The sequence below is a fragment of the Psittacula echo genome (genome assembly GCF_963264785.1).
Source record: "Psittacula echo genome assembly, chromosome: 6".
Taxonomy (NCBI): domain Eukaryota; kingdom Metazoa; phylum Chordata; class Aves; order Psittaciformes; family Psittacidae; genus Psittacula; species Psittacula echo.
Window position 1 is genome coordinate 74,424,400 of NC_137743.1, and position 20,935 is coordinate 74,445,334.

Below are 20,935 nucleotides of genomic sequence, written 5' to 3' on the forward strand. Positions count from 1 at the left end.
CACTTGGAGCATTGTGTGCAGTTCTGGTGTCCTCAACATAAAAAGGACATGGAACTGTTGGAACAAGTCCAAAGGAGGGCCATGAGGATGATCAGGGGACTGGAGCACCTCCCGTATGGAGACAGGCTGAGAAAGTTGGGGCTGTTCAGCCTGGAGAAGAGAAGGCTGCGTGGAGACCTCATAGCAGCCTTCCAGTATCTGAAGGGGGCCTACAAGGATGCTGGGGATGGGCTCTTCGTCAGGGACTGTAGTGATAGGACAAGGGGTAATGGGTTCAAACTTAAACAGGAGAAGTTTAGATTGGATATAAGGAAGAAATCCTTTATTGTTAGGGTGGTGAGGCACTGGAATGGGTTGCCCAGGGAGGTTGTGAATGCTCCATCCTTGGCGGTGTTCAAGGCCAGGTTGGATGAGGCCTTGGGTGACATGGTTTAGTGTGGGGTGTCCCTGCCCATGGCAGGGGGGTTGGAACTGGATGATCTTAAGGTCCTTTCCAACCCTAACTATTCTATGATTCTATGATTCTATTCTATGATTCTATGGAAGACCAGCAGTACTGGTTTTGGGTTTTGGTGCTCTGGCACTGTGGTTACAAGCTTATTTTTCTTTTTTCCTTAATGTTTGCAATGAGACATTCCAATAATGGCAAACTCCTTCTTAATATCAAGATCAGTTTTGAGTCTGGGTCTCTAGCATACAATGTTTTAGTGACTGTGCTATTTTGGTTTAGGTACTTGCCCTACTTATTGCAGCGATTGGATAAGAAATGGCAGTTTTCAGGTTGTGTAGGGCAGGCTTTTTCTGACATGTGGCTGCGTAGCTAAGCAGTGTAGGAGACCCGTGTAGGATGTAGCTATATTTAAAATCTTTCTTTTATGTGCTAATTTTGCTCTTCTCAGGATCTCAGGCCTCCGTAATGGCCTTTGAGGCCGTGGTGACCTTGGCTCCTGCACCAGCCAAAGGCTTCAGTGAGTGGGAAGGCTTTTTTTATACTCGCTGAAGCACTGCAGGACCTTTGGTAAAATTAAGCTCCACTAAATGAGCTCTGACAGATTTGGACAGTCCTCTTCCTTCCCATGATCTCTATGTTGCTTTCTCACACTTCACACAATTGCCCTAACTGTCTGTCTGTGAACACTGAATTTCAGAGTGTGGGGTCCCTATTAGTGCATCCGTCGGGCTGTACCCCACGTGTGTTCATGGCATGTGGATGGCAGTGGGCTAGGACTGACCTCCCAGGGCATAGGGGGCTGTGGTCTGTACCAGCTGCCATCCAGCTGCCCCTCCCTGAATGCAGGAGGCTAAACATAGCAAGAGAATCTTAGGCCTTTTCTACATGGGGACAGGCAGGCAATAAGCCCAGAGCAATGCCTACTGAGCTTGAGGAATAGGAAAGGGAAAAGGCACAAGTTGGTTAAAGGTTTATCTGAAAGCAGTAGGAAGAATGAGTAGCCTAGATTGTTGTCTTGATTGGATTTTGGCTCTGTTATTAATGTGGCCTTTGTACAAAAGAAGACATTAGGGAAAGGAAGATTTGGAGGACAGCAAAACAGAAGTTCAGAAGGTTTGATTTTGCATAGTTAACCTTCCCATTAACAAATAGACATTTGGGCATGTCTACCTAGTTAAAAATTAACATTAGATGTACTCTAGCAGGCTTCAACTGTGGCACAAACCCAGGAGCCGGCTAAAAAGTTTATAATTGGGACAAATATCAGAATGTCACCAAGGTTTATGGGAGGTTTGGATCCACCAGGAAGTGTCATCTTTCCCACCCGGACTGTTTTCTTTCCTAGGACCTTTACATCTCAAGAGAAAACCAAGGTTTTGTCTCAATAACCTACCTACTTCCCATAAAAGGTGTAAGGAGTACAGTGATCAGCCCTGGTATCTCTCCTCTTCAAGCAAATGAGATCTGTCTATCTAAGGGGCTTGCTGGTGCCAGGAGCTCTCAGCAAGCATCACGCTGCCCTCGGTCCCTCTTGTGCCAGCGTATTCTGGGGACTGCCACGGCCAAGGGGCTTTAAAATAGAAGTCTTGTAGCAGCCTGCTGAACTGTATCAACAGCAGCTCTGTAGGGGTAGTCCAGCCCAGGAAAAGTACTGGCAGCATCCGTTATTGTCCTTCATTTGTCACAGAAGCTGATGGGAAATCATTCAATTAAAAGGAGTGCAGTGGAATACACAAAATCTCAATATGAGTTTAGGAGAATGAGGGCAGCACATCAAAGGCATGCCAAAGCCCAGCTTTATGAAATGATTATTTTTTTTTCATTTCCACTGATTTCCTAGGTGAAATTAGGTGACTGTCTGGCTAGCATAATGATGACAAGGCTGGGAAACCATACATACTCAAATGACATACGTATAGTTTTAATAAAGGATGAGGGAGACTTGAGGGAGTGCATTAAATTGAGTAATAATTTATTATTTAGAGACCTCTACCCATTTACTCATTTTTTCTGGGAGAATTGGCTCTTCCTCCAAGGTGTAGGCCACTTTTAGAGAGGGGGGAGAAGGCAGAGACTGGTGTCTCTGCGGCAGTCACTAGCTGGCAAAGCCAACCTCAGCGCCTGACTGCAGCCGAGGGCCCTGGCTACCTATCCTGTTGTTGAGCTGCTCAGTAAACATGCTGGGAGAGGGAGAGGGGGAGAGTTGACAGGGCCTTGCATGTCCTATAGGAATGCACTGCAATTATTTCCAATCACAATTAACCTGATTAGAATAATGGACAGGAAGTGTCCCTCTGTAGCTAATGCAGTTTGGCATCAGCTGACTGAAATCCTTTGATAATTTCTGCACAGATGGCTGGGCTGAAAGCAGCACTTTTTTAATTATTATTTTCATGGTCTCTTGGTAGGCCAAAACCTCCACACCAACAACAGACCTCCCCATTAAGGCGGACGGCGCCAATGTCAACATCACAGCTGCCATTTATGACGAGATCCAACAGGAGATGAAAAGGGCCAAGGTATCTCAAGCTCTGTTTGCCAAAGTGGCTGCCAATAAAAGTCAGGTGAGTGGTGGAGGGGATTTCGTTGTTGCGGGGCTTTTGGGGGTTTTGTTTTTAAAGCAAACGCTGGGGTTGGAACTAGACCCATCTCCTCCTCCCACCAATAAAAATACATCTGTTCCTACAATAATAATAATCTTCATCTCTGGGGAACCTGTCGTGTTTTGGGCTTTTTCCTGCTTAAGTGGTTTCCATTTCCCTTTTAAAATAGGCTAAGGAAAGGATCAGTTCACAGCCAAGCTTTTTCTCCCCTTTTGTACAAAATGCATGCTTTTTCCCACTCGTGGTATATAACATATAGCTCTGCTAGTGGGACAAGGACCTTGCAAAATGATGGTATCCTTCTCATTTGGCAGGTAAAGAAATCGTTTTCTTACGTGATTAGCTAAGGGAAGGCAATGGGAAAACGTGTGGTAGGCAGGTGTTCCCTTTTTATTGCATGTTGTATGTGCTGCATATGGTATTGCTGTGTGAATAATTCACATCATCTCCAATCATTTTTACAAAAAGACGTGAGAGGGCACTGCAGTGAGTTCTCCTGGATGAATTTGTACCTTGGGTGTAAAAAATACATGTGGGCCAACCTAGGTTGGGGGGAAATTCTGGAAGAGAATCCATTAATTTAAAAATTTCATCCAACTCTTTAAAAAAATATTATGCACCAGAAGAGAGTTTGTGGAAAGGAGGACAGACAGAATTCCTGTAGAAAGGGCAGCAAGTAGATCAGAGCGCATTGGAAGGAGTGGTTTACTCAGTGAAAAGGGCTACTTCTGATCCTGGATGAAGTTGCTCAGTTGTGCTTGGAGAGGGCATCAGTATCCACACAAAAATACACAAATGTGGCTGTGAGTATGAGAGAGTGGGATAGAAGTATCTAGATGCATGCACTCTGCAAAATGCATGCTTTCTTTTCCTCTGTGCAGGGGAACACCGTTGTAGTCATTAAAATAGATGTAAAGTAAGTGGTTGAAAGGCATATAAACAAAGCATCAAAGGCACATGGGAGGGCCTTGTCCTTGTTACAGGTATTTGTGCCCTGACACATGGAGTTCTGATTAATCTTTCTTTCCTCATTTAATCATTAGGTTTCTTTGCCTTTTGCTTTCTCTTGTCAGGGTACGGGGGTTACAGTTCACAACCCCTGTACCCCCCAACAGAATCCCAGGCACAGTATGAAATACATAAAAGGAAAATACCATGGAACCCTCTTAAACTGTTAAATGCATAAAAATCTCATGTACCACATGGCAAAATATAATGAGAACTGGAGCTGTTAAACGAATAAAGCTGTTAAAAGCATAATGCCACTTGGCACAACTACTGTGCATTTAACGGTTTTCCACTGTGTAATAAATGACATATGTGGTAAACGTGCAGTAAATATAAAAACTGCACAATTGATTTTGCAAACGTGCCCCTTATTCTTTACTCCATGCAGATATCAAAGTTCCACCCAGAATCCGGACTGGACAGCTTTTAATAAGGAGTTTTTAACACAGACTGAATGCCAGCCTCTGAGGTTTGGCTTAAAACTGCCTGCAAGCTTCCTGTCATTATACCCAGAGGCTTCTTGAAATAGAGAGGGACTGAACCACCCAACTATAATTTGGGTGGCTCACCAGCTTCAGTCTGTGCCAGCTTGAGCATGCTTCTCTGGCAGCATTGCACACCAGCACCAGAACACAAACAAGCTCCATAGTCCTTCACGTGGAAAAAGAACGGCAGATTTTGAAAGCCAGATGCAAAAGGTTAAGAACAGGATCCACAAATGTTACTGTTTAAAGCAAAGTTACTGTACATAAAGGTTTTGGTTTCTTCAGCAGCAGCGGATAAAGAAGTGTTTCTGAGGCTGATGTTTCCTTTGTTTCTCAGCCCTGCCAAAGCAATGCTGGCTTCCTGGGATGACCCAGCATTCGCCATGCTGAGATGTCTTAGTGCTCTGCTGGAGCATGAAAGTGGTTTATGGTGGCACTGGAAGGCAGGGACAGAGAAGCCGTAGCCAAGAACCACAGTGGTCTGGGGCCTCCCACTGCCCCACAGCCCACCTGCATGCCTACCCCAGCCTGGCTTGGTGTGCCTGTGGTGTCTCAACCGCTGGCTGTGCTGCCCTGTGGCCAGGACGAGTGCCAAAAGCAAGGACACGGCTGCTTGTGTAGGAGAGAGCCACTGTCTTGGTGGGATGGTCAGCATGTTGCCTTAGGTCTAGCTTGCCTGAAAACCAGCGGTGGGGCTCTCGCAGTGCTTTGTGCAGGCCAGTTGTGGGCATTTCTGGGGAAGATGCTGCTGATTTCTGCAGCTGGGTTACATGGTGGGAAGCGCTCATTGAAAACTGCCCTTGTTTGCAGAAAAAAGAGTTTGAAGAGGGGAAAAAAGAGCTAATCTGAGGGTTTGCTTGGACTCTCCGCCAAGGTTCGTTCACTTGCTATTCTCCACAGGCCTGGCTTGCGTCGCGTTGGCTTCCTCTATTATTCCCTCACCCCAGACTACTGAGAGGCTTCCAGTTTGCTAACAAGGCATGTGTTATGCTGGGCGCTGCTGTTCTGTCAACAGCAATCCACGGTGCTGTGAGATCTTCACAGTTTTAGCAGCCAGTGAATCTCCGACAGGGCTGTTTTGACATTTTATACACAGGGCTGTATGTCATGTACCCAAGAGAGCATCCAGAGCCAATGGAGGCCTCATTTCATCTTCTGTCTTCTTACAGGAAGAGTGGTACCCACTGAGAGCAGTTATTGCAAGCGGCATCATCTACTGGTGGAGTTAATTGACCTCTAATTTAACAAGTAGCCATCTTTATTCTTAAGTCATAGCAGAGTCTCAGTTCAGCAACTAAAGGGAAGGGCAGCTGCTAGAAACTTGAGTTTACAGACCACTTGGAAGTCAACATAAATGCAAGGAACAGAGTCTCATGGACGTACCAATGTGTTATGGGTACCTCCATAAGAGAATCCACCATAGAAAGATCTCAAGCCATTCATTTTAGACATTGACTTATTCGTTACTTACTGATCTTAATAGACATTTAGGCCTTGAAACTTATATATAGATATTTTTAGTCTTGTTTGTGAAGTGCTTTGCATCCCTTTGTATTTTTGAAGACAGCAGGAGCCGAGGGGCTCAGTGCCTTCCAAACACAGCCTCCAAAGCTGTCATCCTATTTTAGTTGCCAGCTGTTAGTGATGTACCCACTGGACAGCATGCTTCTCTGGGGATGCTGCCTGCTAATGCCCTTTGTCCTTTAAATGGCTAAACCTGGGACCTGTATTATCATGTTGGGAGTGTTTCAGAGTGTGGCTGGAACACCAGGATTTGGTTTCCAATCTGTGCTTTAGGGTATTCTGGTTATATGTAATCTACAAGGAGATGGGTTTCCAGTGTACCTTTTCAGAGAGGTTTGGGTAGCCTGTGTGTCTCCGGAACTGGGCAGTGGCACAGGCAGAGACTTTGACTGTGGCTTGCTGCAGATTTGGACTGTCAGTCGTGAAAACTGGCTCCTACATCCAGTTCTGCAACTGCTCTACAGTATGACTTCAGGAAAACCATCTCCCCCATGACCCATGTGCCAGCACTTCTGTAATACTATGCAGCAGGATCACACCTCTGACCTCTGCTTGTGAGAGTCCTGGCAGAGGCTGTGCTGTGCTCAGCAGATGTTTTTTTCTTAGTCTGTATGAAATGAGTTTAGGAATATAGTTCTGTTCATAATAAACAGTCACTATCAAAATACGTAGTGGGCATAGCTGGCTGGAGCACTTGTTGACAGTCTAGGGGACAGCAGAGTTTGTATGAACATGGAGATTAAACTTCCCACATTTCTCCCAGGACAGCAGTGTGGGGAAGAAGGGCGCATGCTGCTTGGGATCTACCCTGGGCAGGGCATGTGGACTTTCATCAGTCCAGTGAAAACAAAAAGTAAACCCTTGAAACTGAAATCCTTCCTCAAGGGACTGGAATTTGTTCCGGTTGCACCACAGTAAAGCAAGAGAGACCCCTTGGAGCCACATGTGAAAAAACGTGAAGCTGGCAAAGCTCAGTCTCTGGTTTTGTATCTTTGCCCTATTTAAAAATGAACAAACAAAAAAATAAACTCAACTGAGGGTTGAAGGCAAGTGTCAGAAAATCCCTTAAGAGAAACCCAGGCCTATGGATGGAAATCACTGAAACAGTTCCTTGCCTTTCTTCTGACTTTTCATGGTGAGATGCCTGCCGCATTGCCAGGGTTCTCTGGGAGCCTGTTCTTTGGCCAAAGAGGGTGTTAGCTCCACAGTAGGAGCCCATGCTAGATGGAACTCAGCACCATGGCTGTCTGCCCATGCTCTCACCTCCTGCCCGTGCTCCGAGAGGAAAGGAGAGGTACTGTGAGAGGAATGAGCAGCATCACTCTGAGACATGATAGCTCTAGAAACCCTTTATTTTGTCATTTCCTCTCTTTCTTTCCCTCGCTTTCCTTCCTAACTTACATTCCCTTGTGTTCGTTTGATGTGATGGGATGCCTTCTCTCTTCCTTTTTTGCTTATTCTGGGTATTTTCTGTGCCCTGAAACTAATTAGCTTCCAGCGCTGATCAACAACAGCTACAAAAAACAGCTGGTGGAGAAGATGTACAGCATATATAGTGTGTGCATATAGGGCACGTCTTACTGCTGTAGTGTCTTGTTGCCTTTATGGTGTTGTGAATCTCAGTGGCTGGGGTATATCTGTTGATGTTCTTGTTACATGTGGAAGAAATATAGAAAGACATTTTTCTCCTTCACTGACCTTAAAATTTCTTTGAAGTACTTTTGGACATTAGCTTCTCTTTTAAAGACTTCTATATGCAAATACAGCGTACCCGCACATCCAGGACAAGCTTGAGAACTGGGCTCATGTGCACCTCTTGGGGTTCAACAAGGCTAACTGCAGGGTCCTTGGTTGCGCAACCCCCTGGCTGGAGGATGAAGGTGTTGGGAGCAGCCCTGCTGAGAAGGACTTGGGGTACTGGTGGATGTAAAGGTGTATGTGAGCTTACAGTGTGCACTCATAGCCCAGAAGGCCAACTGTATCCTGGGCTGCATACAAAGGAGCATGGCCAGCAGGTTGAGGGAGGTGATTTTGCCTTTCTGCTCTGCTCTTGTGAGACCCCACTTGGAGTCCTGAGTTCAGCTCTGGGGCTCTCAGTACAGGAAAGAAATGGACCTGTTGGGGTAAGTCCAGAGGAGGCCATGAGGATGATCAGGGGGCTGGAGCATCTCTCCATATAAAGACAGGCTGAGATAGCTGGGGTTGTTCAGCCTGGACAAGCCTCTGGAGAGACCTTATTTTGGCCTTTCAGTACTTAAATGGGGCTGATAAGAAAGGTGTGGAGAGACATTTTAGCAGGGACTGTTGCAATAGGACAGGGAGTAATGGTTTTAAACTAAAAGAGGGGAGAGTTAGACTAGACGTAAAGAAGAAAATTTTTTCCAGTGAGGGTGGTGAAACACTGGAACAGATTGTCCAGAGAGGTGGTAGATGCCCCATCCCTGGAAACATTCAGGGTCAGGCTGGACAGCGCTTGAGCAACCTGATCTAGTTGAAGATGTCCCTGCTCATTGCAGGGGGTTGGACTAGGTGACTTTTCCAGGTCCCTTCCAACCCAAGTCATTCTATGATTCTGTGATCCTTTGACAGCGTCTGCAGCAGTGCGTTAGCCTCTCAGTGGCTAAGCGAAGCAGGGACAGTGGTGGAGCTGGGGATTTGCTCAGGAAGTCCTTGGCAGACCTGGGAGCTGATGACAGGCTGCTTGCCCTAACCACAAGCCCATACTTCCTCTCCAGCGTGGGGAGAAGCTAGTTTAAACTTGGCACACTGGAAATATCCTCAGTGCACAGCATCCTTCCCTCTGAGGCCAAGGCTGTAAGCAGACGTTGTGTTCCCATGAATCTAAGATGCGTCAGGGCTCATGTACCTCATTCATACTTTGTGTTTCATGTTTTAAAGGCTAGTGAGAAACTGGCCCTCATGGAAGTGCTCTGCATTTTGCCGTGTGTTTTGGGGAGAGGAAACATACCGAGCGTTTCAGAAAATCCAGGCTATTGAGTGATTAACCTTGAACTGTATCAAAATGCTCCAAGTAAAGCTTCTCAGGTTCAGTCCCCCTCCCCCGGCCCTCATCAAGAATTCATTGAAGCCATGACAGAACTCTCCATTACAGTTAGTCTTTTATCCATTTCAGCTTTCTTGATTAGGTTATCTTGAATCATTAGGGGGTTTATTTATTTTAATAGACACTTATTGGATTCATGGAAAGAGAGTTTGGCGACTAAGGAACAAGAGCTGAATATTATCTGGCTCATTTTGCACTGCATAGAGTCCCAAACTGAGCAGGGGGAAGAGAGGCTAAGGAAGTTTGTCCAGAGTTCTCCTGTGATCCAGTGTAGAAAGGGAGCTTTCTCTAGGGAACATAGCATTTCTTCTGTAATCTTTCAAGGCTTGCGTCAATCATTGCTGCTTTTTTTTCCTTTTGTCACATATGTTGACATTTTCTGCACTGATGATGTGGGTGAGGAAATGGCCTTTTACATTTATATTTGAGATTTATTCCTGAATCACTCTTACTAAAAACTCTTCATTTGCCTACTCATGCTTTCACTGGAGACCCTAGAAAATGTCAGCACAGAAAACTAACTGTATTAATTGTTGATTTCAATGTAAATGCAGGGAAGCGTAAGGTCAGTTTAGTTGCAGTTTTATCCAAGCTCGAAGTGCCCTGCTGTGGTCCAGCCCAAGCAGAAAGGCCGCCTGTGATTAACTGATTGTGGACACCCAGCTGGCACCTCCTGCAGTGGCTTTTGGTAGAGATGCTGCTCAAGGTGTAAGCACTGAGCTATAGCCTCAGCAAAACTGAGCCTAACCGCCTCTCAAATGCCCTCTTGTCCTTAATCAGACATTTGGTCCTTGGCTGACTGCAAGTCAGCAGATCTGCAGGGTGCAGCTACAGGGCCAGGGTATTTGTGCATACCTTCATAGAGCGCTGGAAAACCTGACCTTATTGTCATTGGCTGCCGGAGCATCCTCCCCTGCTCCAGGGTTTCTAGCAAAAGTGAAAGGGTCAAGCTGCTAAAAAGGGCTCAGGGATAAGTGACAGGGAATATGGCTTGTGATTTCTGCACCAGCTAACTGTCCCTCGAGGGGGTTGGAGTGCGCCAAGGCCAGTGCTGTGGTGTAGTAAGCACGCTGTTTCTTCAACAGCATAAAAGCACAATGGGAGTGGCTGGCTTCCTGCAGATTTTTGTTGTTATTTGCTTAGCTATGTGGAAATGTGTTTGATTAGGAGACAGAGAGGTTAAAAATAGGAGAGTAATATGATATTATTTGTTTTATCAAATAAAATGCTTAGAAAATGTTTATCTTGTCTCATGAGAACAACAAAAATAGAGGCCAGCACTTCTCTGCAGCTCTCTTTAATGAACTAAACTGGGCTGCATTCTCGATGCCTCTGGAAGTTTTGGGGTGAAATGAAGGAAGTTCTGAGCAGAATTCCTTGTAGCCACAAGCACTGGGTGTGCCTGACTGCAGAGCCAAAAGCATCCTTTAATTGTACTGTTTATCCTTTTTTTATTTTTAATGGAAGACATTCCATTTGAGAACCTTAGAAGCTGATGTGGAGGGCCAGATTCTGCCACCCATATTGAAACTGTCGCATACCAAACTCTCTGGGTAGCTCTGTGGCAGTCAAGGGGGCTGTTTGTGCAGCGGAGCCAGACTTGTGATGTGCAGGGGAGGCAGGATCAGAAAATCACAGCGTACCAGGGCTCTGGGGAAGGATGTGTTGTTTGTTAGATTTCCAGAATACGTTCACAGGAGTCGGATTTAGTTGTAATGCAGTGAGCTCAGATCTGTGGATGAGTGGGGGAAAAGGTGGTGAGATAGTGTCTCTTTCTTCACTTCTCCTTCTTCATGCCAATAAATATAGCTATAGATGAAAATTCATTGTGAATGCCTGTAGCTCCAAGCATTTCTGTATGTTAGCATTTCTTAAATGAAATAATTCTCCCGGAAAGCTCTGTGTAACATACACAGACCCCAAGAAATAAATAAAAGAAAATACAAAAAAAATTGCAACCAAAAAAACCCCAAGTTGAGATTTTTAACAGAGAAAGGAGATTTGCGTATTAATAATTCATGAGTTCTCATTGAACATGCACGAAGAAACGGTGCTATTCAATAGAGAATACTGTCATCTGTCACTGTTTTATTTGACATTTACACTTTTTTTTTTTCCCCTCTTTTTTTTTTTTTTTTTTTTTTTTGCCTGGTACTGCAAAACTTTCTTGGATGGCGTGCTAGGATTATTTAAATAAATAATGAAAGGAATCCGATGCAGCCTTCTCATCTGTGCATGGGGAAGGCGGTTACTTGCAGTCTTAAAGAACGTGCGAGTAAGCTGCAGCGCTGTGTTTCCTCACGTATTAACCAGAGCTATCGCCTAATAAGCAGCCCCGTAGATGGATAGATGGGTTCTTGACTGGATGGGGGAGAGAGCGGCTGCTCGAATAAATAAAGAGAAGGGTAGGAAAAGAGCAATGCAAAGACAGATCTGCTGCAGAGAAGCGTACACATGCACACGGTGGGTACGCGTGTGTATGTGTGGGGGTGAGTGAATCGTGGCTGTTGTGAAGAAAGCTGCCACAAATACATTGCTGTTGCCGTTGCAAAAATAAATATTTATAAATGGCACTGGGGGAGATCCAGTCCCGCGCAAGGTGGGAGGAGACGGGGCATTTAGCACAACGGCAGCTCGGTTAGGCGCACCTTGCAATTTCTGCCTAATATTAGGCTCATGAAAATCTTTCTGCTCCGTAGGTTAGTTATTATTTATAAAAATCACAGAACCAGCTGATACATTCATAAGCTAATTATTGTAGCAGCTGGGTACACATGGTGCAATATGTCTGAGGCTGTGAAGTATCACAGATTTCTTGGGGCCTGCTGTGGTGGGGGTGTGCTGTTGAAGGCTAGATCCCTTAATCTGATCAGCCAAGCAAATACTTTGTGGGGAAACTGGATTAATATCTCTCTAAATACCACGGATGTGCTTCACCTTCAGAACCAGGCTCCTTTAAACGTGCCATTAGCTTATCTCCTTTGGGGAATGGAGAAGTTCTCAGGTGTCCTCAGGATGGCGGGGTCCTTGCCTGGTGCCTCCCTTTGCCAGAAATTAATTTGGTTTGCTCATGTCTGCACACATGGTCACACTGCAGTCTAATCTTTTCCCTAATAGCTCCAAGGTCAGGACCTCGCATGTTGCCAGGCAAATTGAGCGCTATCCTTCTTAAAGACTAATGGCAGCAAGTGCCTAGTCCATAATGAGGCCTGTAGTGTTGCTCTAAGTGATTGTAATGAGTGCTGATGATAACGGGACAGATAAATCACAATGCAGCAGTCCGGGCTAGCTGGTGCAGTGCTGGGCAAGGGAGGCGGCTGCGCTGAGCCAGGCACCATGCAGTGCTCCACAGCCCCGGGAATACCGCAGGAGCATCCTCCCCGGGCTCTGGCCCCACCAGGTTGCGGCAGTTTGTGTGTGTTTTCTGGTCAACGATTGGCGTTCATGCTGCAGCATCCCTTCAGGAGATGTTAAACATACCTGCTTGAAATATGTGAGAGTTCAATTGGAGACTTACTAGATCACTGGAAACAGGGAGAAATGGGGGCTTATTTTTTCCCACAGATGGTTTATTTTCCATTTCAAAAATTATTGACTTTGTATGGAGGAACCCCTGAGAAAGCCCTGTGGAGCTGGGAGATTTTCTTCCTGTAAAAGAGAGAAAGTTTGGGGGGATTTCTGAGCAGTGGAAAGGGAAAGAGTAGACCTGAGGGCAAGAGATGTGGCCAAACCACATTAAAATACAGACATCACCTGGCTGCAAGATTACCCAAATACCAGTAAAATCACTTTGAAAATATAATGCAGATTCCCCCCCCATCAAGTAAATGATCAGATATCTTGTCTTCATCCTTGCCCCCCCCCACAACCCTCCCAGTTTATTGCAAGAAAAGATCAGGTCTGCACAAATGTGGCCTCTCACTTGTAAAAACAAGGCAGTGTTGTGTTACAGATTAGTTTATAAATCCCTGGTGGCTTCACAGTTCAGTGCCTACAGCTGCTGCAGATGGGCCTGGGTTTTTGTCTCTTCGCTGTGCTGCAGCCGGCAGTTGAAGGAGAAAATGGAATGATCAGGTTATTAACATGTAGGCCGTGAGGAAGAGGCTGCACAATGAGAACAGCTGGTGTTGCTGTCTTGGCTGATGCAGCGGAGATAATCAAATCTTGCCTTTTTTGGGGGGGCGAAGGCAGAAGACACAGTGGAGAGTAAGACAAACAACGGCTTATGATGTTATATATGGGGTTTAGAGTTGCACGATAGAAGTTATCAATGGCTTACAAGTTGCTACACAAAAAAACCATACCTAAACCCCCCTTGTGTGGGCCAGTAATGAACCCGGCTGTTCAGCTTGCTCTACGTGCTGCTCAGGAAAATACAGTTTTGGCTACTTCTCGTACCAAACATTTTTAACATTGATCAAGCTATCTCTTAGGTATTGTAAGGTGCCTGTCAAAATGGTGTCAAAATGTGGAATTGTAGCTTGGAAATGATGGGTTATAAAGCTACTAGGTAAAATATTTTGACAGGAGTCAGTAAGGCGCGTTGACAGCATCCTCAGCATTATCTTCTCCTGTCATTTGCATCGCATCTCCTGCACACAGGCACAGGAGGGGAGTTGCTGTCCCCAGCCCCAAGCAGGGCCGGCTGTGTCCCCATGCTCCCACCTGGGTAGCAGCGGCCACCATCCCTGCTTAATCTGATGGGGATGCCGGGTCACTGCCACACATGCTCACTGCACGAGGGGCTGTCCTCACCATAACAGCTATGGATGTGGTACTGTCTGGTTGGCTTTGTGCTTTGGGGTGGTTTCCTATTCCTGAAGTGCTGGTGCTTTCGCCTCCTGGGGTCTGAGCTCTCAGCTGCTGTGGAGAGGTCCTACAGGATTTCATGCAGTGGGACCTTTCTGAAGGCATTTCAAACTAGCCTTAAAAAAGACAGCAGGAATAAAATTGACTACTGTTATGATCTGCAGCTGGGTTTCTAATTGCTTCCACGTAGTATCTTGATCTCTCTAGTAACTTCTACAGGAACCTCTTTGCTGCTTGTGTCCTAAACAGCAGAGGATTCCCTTTCTGTGAGATTGCATCTTCTAAGTGGCCATTTGATTACTTAAAGCTGTCAAATTTTAGTGGGGTTCAGAGCTGGGGGAGTCGATGCAACCGAGTGACAGCAGATCAGGGGTCTTTACTTGACAGCGTCTTCCTGTAAACATTTTCAGTAGTGGCTGAATTTCTAGTTCTGCAGCTGCAGCCCTCACCATGAGGGTGTCTCAGGGGTTATGCCTCATTTGCTCTTTCTTGGATGAAGAAATAAAGGGGCTTTGAAACAGAAGTGGAGATGCACCCTTGTTTCAGCTCTGGTTTTCTATAGGAAATATATTTATACCCAAGCATTTTAAACATGGTATGATTATGACAGGCAGCAAGATGCTGTGCTTCCTGGTTCCTGTTAAGTGCTGCTGATTGTTTCTGTTTCTCCCACTTGCAGGAAATATAATATATCAAGGATTTGTTGAGACCAAAGGGCAGCTGGGGTGGGGGGTGGAAGCTGTGTGAGATGAGACCAGCAAAACTTGCAGCACAGAGCTTTAAGTCCAGCTGACCTTCTACTCGCATCTGGTTCCTTGGAGCTCAGTGAGTTACCTGTGCTGACCCTACCATTGCAGGGCTGGCTGTGTGAGCTGCTTCGCTGGAAAGAAAACCCAAGCCCGGAAAACCGCACCCTTTGGGAGAACCTCTGCACCATTCGCCGCTTCCTGAACCTTCCCCAGCACGAGAGGGATGTGATCTACGAGGAGGAGTCCAGGCATCACCACAGTGAGCGTATGCAGCATGTTGTCCAGCTGACTCCCGAGCCCGTGCAGGTCAGAGAGCTAACTTCCTTCTGAGGGTGTGTGTGCGGGGCAACAGCGTGCATGGGTAACATGGGGGTTTGAAGAGTGTAACATGGGGAAGTGCTTTTTATGCATGGACTGGAGCTGAAAACTACTTCTAAAATGACCGTGGTGAACATTTTGTGGGGCACGGGCCTTCATTTCACAGCCTCCTTAGGACTGTTGTGCTCCTCTATACAGTCTTTGTGATTAGCATGTATTTTTGGTTTGTACGCCCTTATTCTATCCTTGGTTTTGGCCTTAACAGAATGAGAAATAAGTAGGTTCAGCTATGCATAGGGAAAACAAAGTGAAAATACTACAAGACTTCCCATGTTTGCAGTTCAGCTTCAGTCAGAAGAGAAAATCAGCCTTATGTGTATTCCTAATAACTAGTAATGCATGTCAGAAAACCAAACGTCTGCAGATGGTCAAGAGAGCTTCAGCAGATGTTTGTTCTCAATCTAAAAAGCTGAGGCAACGCCTTCCGCAGCAGACCTTCCTTTTGAATTGCCGCTGGCGCTCGGTACCATTCACCTGATCCCATGGTGTGACTGCCCTCAGAGAGCTGTCCGTACTGTGTTTCTCTCCAGTAATCTCACGGTTCCGTCTCCCACCTTTGCTCTGCCCATTGTTATTTGATGGCAGCTTGCACCACTCTGCTACTCTTGGTGTGAACCTTGGCATTCAGCCTCTGTTCTTTGTCACTGCTCTTGTTCTGCTGCTGCTAGCACTGCTGCCAACTATCTAGTTACCTTTTTCCAAAGGTGGGAGGATTTTCTTGTCTTGTCCTGCCCCTTCTGAAACACATTGTTCTTGCCCAGATTAATTGTTCCCTAGCTCAGTCTTCTTTGTCTCTTCTGTTACTGACATCCTCCTTGCTGTCCATTTGGTCTTTTCCTGGAAGAAAAAAATGGGTTTCTTGGGATTCGAATTCTCAGAGCTATAAAGTAGGGGAAGTGCTCTGAGTAATTAATGCTCCAGGTTTTGTCTTCCAAGTTCCCAAAAATCTGTGGGATCTTGGAGGCAAGGAGCTACAAAAGAGTAAAGGCCCGAGCTAACATGTGGGAAGACAACTAGATCTGTGTAGATCTGAGCTTATTAACCCAGTTTGGGTGGCCACAGCAAGTAGGAGTATCCCCTAAGGAGCAGTTTGAAGTTGCTTCCCTGAGCTCTTGTGGGTGACCTTGATGATTAGCCTACTTTCCAAAGCCTTCTGCACATCACTTTTCTGTGTCATGCAGGTTGGCTCTTGTGAGTGGCATGTTACACTGTGTTGGAATGCAGTGCATTTATATTTGTCAGCAAGTTACAAAGCATGGATTAATTATTTATTACAGTCAAAATATGAAAAATGAAGAAAAATAAATGGAACCAGCTGGCAAGTACATACAGCAAAACTCTGGAGACTCTGGTAAACAGTTGATACAGTAGGCTTGTGTTTTGAGGGTGCTGCATTTTAAAGCTATGTTTGCCCATCCAAAAACCCCAGTAGGTTTTGGAGTGGCACGCTACCAGTGCAAGACACAAGGAGGCTTGCTGTCCACCTGCTCCCTACTGTCAGAAGATACTCTGCACCAAGCAATTTCGGTGTAGTTTTCAGTCTCTGGGACTTGAATTGTTTCAAGCAGCAAGGTTTGTCTTTTGGCTTTGCTGCAAGGGTCACTATTAGGTAATTAGCCATGAAGAATCAGTGACAGCAGCCAGAGACGTAAAGCTGAGGTCCTCACACTTGCAGTCATGGGAGATTTTGTGACACCTTACATAAGGGTAGGGGTCTTGGAGCCCGCTCCTGGCTGAACTCCAGGCCAAGTAATTACATTCTGCCTATCTAAAATTCCCCCTGTAGTGTCAAGTGGGAAGGCAACTCTCATTTCCTTCTCAAAGCGGTGGTGGGTGCAGAATGTCTGCCACGGTGCCTGGCTGCATTTTAGCAGCGGGTGGAAACATCCAAGAGCTGCAGTGACCGACCTGATTTGCTTTGTAGGCTTTGCTAGTGGAAAGTGCACTGTAGGTCGAGCCCTTACCTGCAGCCTTGATGGCAATTTGACAGTCCTTTGAAGAAGATACAAGTAGCAGTGCTATGAGTAACAGCTGGAGCAATACAGTGACACCAAAGCAGGCAGGAGGCTCTTACCTCTGCTCTCTGTCAACCCACCCCATCTTCCTCTCTGCTCTGATGGATTTGACGTGTGTACAGTAACTTGTGTCTGATGCTTGAGTCTCCTGCTCCTCCAGCTATGGGACTGAAAGACCCTGGAAACAGGCTGCCCCATGCTGATGCCAGAGGATGATTGATCCTTCTCATGGGCTGGGGACACCCCTCTGTCAGACTGAAATACTTGAAAGAAAATCCTGCTTGTCATCACAAGAGGCATGACCAGCGAGAGATAATGGATAGATAAATTTAAGCCTTTTCTCTGGTGTAGTTTCTTGGAAATGGCAAAGATTTCATTGTGATGGGCTTTGTGTAGCTCACTTCCCAATTAGAGGGTTGGGCGCATCTTCAGTGAGAGAATCAACCCAAGGCAGGGTATGGTTTCTGTCCTTTAACAGCATAGTGTGCGCAGTGGGGCAGTTGTGGTGCTGCTGTAGAAGATCAGCTGGAAATAGCTTTTGATGTTTTAAGGGATTGTTGTTTCTTTTGTGGCAGGTTCTTGCCCTCCATTTGGTATTGCTAGCCTCTAACTCATTGTTTAGCTTTAGGTTCAGGCTTAAAAAAGAAACATTTTCATTCTTTCTCTCTTCCATTAGATTTTTCCCATCAGCCATATATTAATCCATTTAATCAAATATTTTCCTGTTTCTGAAATGAAAAATGCCTATCATGGAAGCTCAGTGCACAAGAAATTCCTCCCTGCACACTTGATTTATTTGTTATTGTGCTGAGGAGTCATAAAATGTGTGCCCTGTGGAGCTCTGTGACATGGCTGTGTTCTCTGGCAGCATCGGGTGTGACCATATGGACGTGCTGGAGTGCGGATTTGCCTTCACACGCTGGTTGCAGAGCATCCACAGTATACCTACATGTTGCTCTGTGTGCAGGCTGAGCTCGCCACAGCCGCTCACTTGGTTTTTAAGGTTATTCAGGTGTGCACTAAGTGACTTTATCCCATAGGTTCCTGGAAAGTGGGAGGGGATGCCAGAAAGCATTATGATGTTTTTACCCTGTTCTCATCCTCTTCCATCACCATCAGATGTGGGATCCTGGCTGGATCTTTGATCTGGCCTGGCTGTTGCGGAGATCTGTTGGACAGCCTGCGTGTGGAGTAGTCACTTTGCAGCAAGCAGCCCTCATGCTTCTGTGTTCAGCTTCTTGCTCTGCAGAGGTGAGGGGACCCTGTCTTACTTCTCATCCCTCACTAAATCCCACCATTCCCAGGCTGGCATTGGACCTTTCTGGAGTGTTAATGCTGAGAAGTGCCTATAGCCGCTTCCCGTTGCCAACCAGGGATTCAGTGTTTGTTACAGGCACTCTGGGACACAGTAAATCTAATTTCTCTCCCTTCTCCCACTGTTTGTCTGCTGTGTCCAAGGTGACCACTCCAGAGAATAACCATCTTGCCTGGCACTTTAATATAGTGCTAATTCATTGTTAATTGCTGGGGCAGAGAAACCTGACTCAGTTGGGAAAATGGTGAATCAGGCTGTTGTCTCTGGAGTGTTGGGGTGGATAAGCTGGTTCTCTGGAGTAGTGAGCCACCACTGCATCAAAGTACCTGCTATTCAGAGAGCGGGGAAACCTTGCCTTTCATTTTCTGCATAAGCTGACAGATAGACCTGCTGAAGCTGGTAGGTACATATTGATTTAAGAGCAGTCAAATGTTGACTTTAAAGAAACAGGAATGGCTTTCACAAGCTTTTTTTCACTGTTACTTTAGTCACTTTTTTAAATGACATCCCTCCACCATTTTTTTTCCTCAGAAGCTTTGATTCAGACAACTCTGGCAATCTATAATAGTTCAGATCATAAATCACGGAGGAACATCAGTAAATAAAAGAAGGCTTAGCAGAAAGCTGTAGGGAAGCTTTTTTGTATTGTGTGTTCACTGCAAACATTGTGGTCTCTCTTTAAATACGCGGAAAATAACATACGACAGAAGTAAATGAAATACTAATTTTGTCATTTTGTGAGGGATGGAAGGGAACAAATATTTTAGAAATGACAATGAAATACAAAACAGCAGAACATGGAGCCCTCATAAAAATGGGTCAAGGCAAGTGGCAATGGCAGTCCAATGAAACTAATTGCGTATTCTCTTTCTAGAAGTAATAAAAGGGGCAGTGAACACCACGTTAGTGCTTCCTAATGAAATATCTGATTTTAAACAATGTCTTCAGCGTTCATGGGTCACACAATGCATAGCATGCAGGAAAAAATAGTGAGACTTAAATTTCCTTTCTTAAAAAATAATATTAATTAATAATACTTAGGCCAATCATAGATGATGAGTGAAGCAAAACTGTGTTATTCCATAGGGAAACATGGTGTGCTTAATGGTCTATAGGTTGATGTGCATGGTATGTTTTTGCTGTGTTTGTGTGGGTTACAGCAGGAGATTTTGCATACTGGAAATCAGGACTGAGCTGTCTGGGAGACTTGGACAAAAACTTCTTTCCCAGACCATGCTAGCTTGCTGACTTTGGTGCTTACTGGTTCTTCAAGGCGATTTGTGGATGGTGTGCCCTGCAATTCATTCCTAATGGCTGCACCCTGATAGTTCTGCTTTTTGATCATTTCTCTGTACCCGAAAGCTAGACCACAGATTAATACCCACTGCTTTTTGATTCCCCCAACTTCTTATTCTGTGGCTAGTTGTGGTGTCTACTCAGATAGGGTGAGACACCTGAAGTCTGGTGAGACGTCTTGTACTCAACAAGCCCAGATGGACTTTCAGAGATATTTGTACTGCAGATTTATTCATTCCACTCAAAAAACTCAGAGCTTTGGTTTGGGTGGGTTGCAGCTGGAGTATTCATTTAGTCTTTGATTGAGAACTACAGGGGAAATGCATGTCAGAATGAGATCTGCAAATTTTGTGAGTGGAGAATATCTGTCTTGTTCAGTTGTTACGTTATCTGGAGTTCCATTCTCTCTCTCCTACTAAAAGCAGACAATAATAGCCCATTTCAGTATCTCCTTTCAATCTAAACCATCCAAAAATCTCACCAAAAAAGTTCTCAAACTATGTGACTTCTATTTCTGTGCAGTATTAAAGCTGAAGGCAATATGTATTGCAAATGCCACTTACTCTGCATTTATCTCTTACCATGCGTGTGTTTGCTTTTGGTTGGGGTAAGGAACTCCCTTCGAAGAAAGCAGTACAAGGAAAGCTTTCAGAAGGCTTCCACTTCTGAACTCCTTTCTCATACTGCTCCAGTAACGGTGCCCTGCAGCCACACGCGCTGTGTTTTGGAACAAAAGCTGTGGCTGTGCACTCTGCTTTTCCATCCTTTTGGTGCACGCCATTTTCCCGACATGCCGCAGCAGCTCAGGAGCCTTGCATGAGGTTTCACAAAGGCAACAGGAGCACGTATCAGACAAGGAGCCCCTTACATTCCACTCTGAGGTGTCTGATGGAGTTTCTAGTGATTGGTAGCTATCACAGTTGCAGTGGAAAGGCGCTGAGCTTCGACTGCTACAGCCAAACCTGCCTACTGCGCCTTCTCAGCTGTTTCTGTTTAGTGTGGATATCTAATGTGGCTGAAAAGTGCTGCTGATTTTTATTAACTTTAAGCCTGTGATTCCCCTTGAAATGATAGTGGGGAGTGTGCTTGCAATTGAAGCAGAACTGCTTCTGTTCTGAAATTGGGCTTAGTACTATTCCATTTAACCCTAGAAATGGAAGATCAAGTAAAGAGGATAGCATTGGTTTTCACTGTAGATATGGTCCCTATCATCTCACCCTTTTGCCTTTCACACACAA

At 45.4% G+C, this 20,935-nt stretch overlaps 1 protein-coding gene across 2 annotated transcripts in view; it reads left to right on the forward strand.

Moving 5' to 3' along the window:
* Window positions 1-20,935, forward strand: part of SATB2 (SATB homeobox 2) — a gene marked incomplete at its 3' end in the record, with an annotated part of 128,047 nt that overhangs the window by 91,772 nt on the left and 15,340 nt on the right. For both annotated transcript variants that reach the window (XM_080620594.1, XM_080620595.1), the window contains exons 9-10: window positions 2,860-3,015; window positions 14,802-14,999. In XM_080620594.1, coding sequence (XP_080476720.1) covers window positions 2,860-3,015; window positions 14,802-14,999 — 354 coding nt within the window. The remainder of the gene's footprint in view (window positions 1-2,859; window positions 3,016-14,801; window positions 15,000-20,935) is intronic.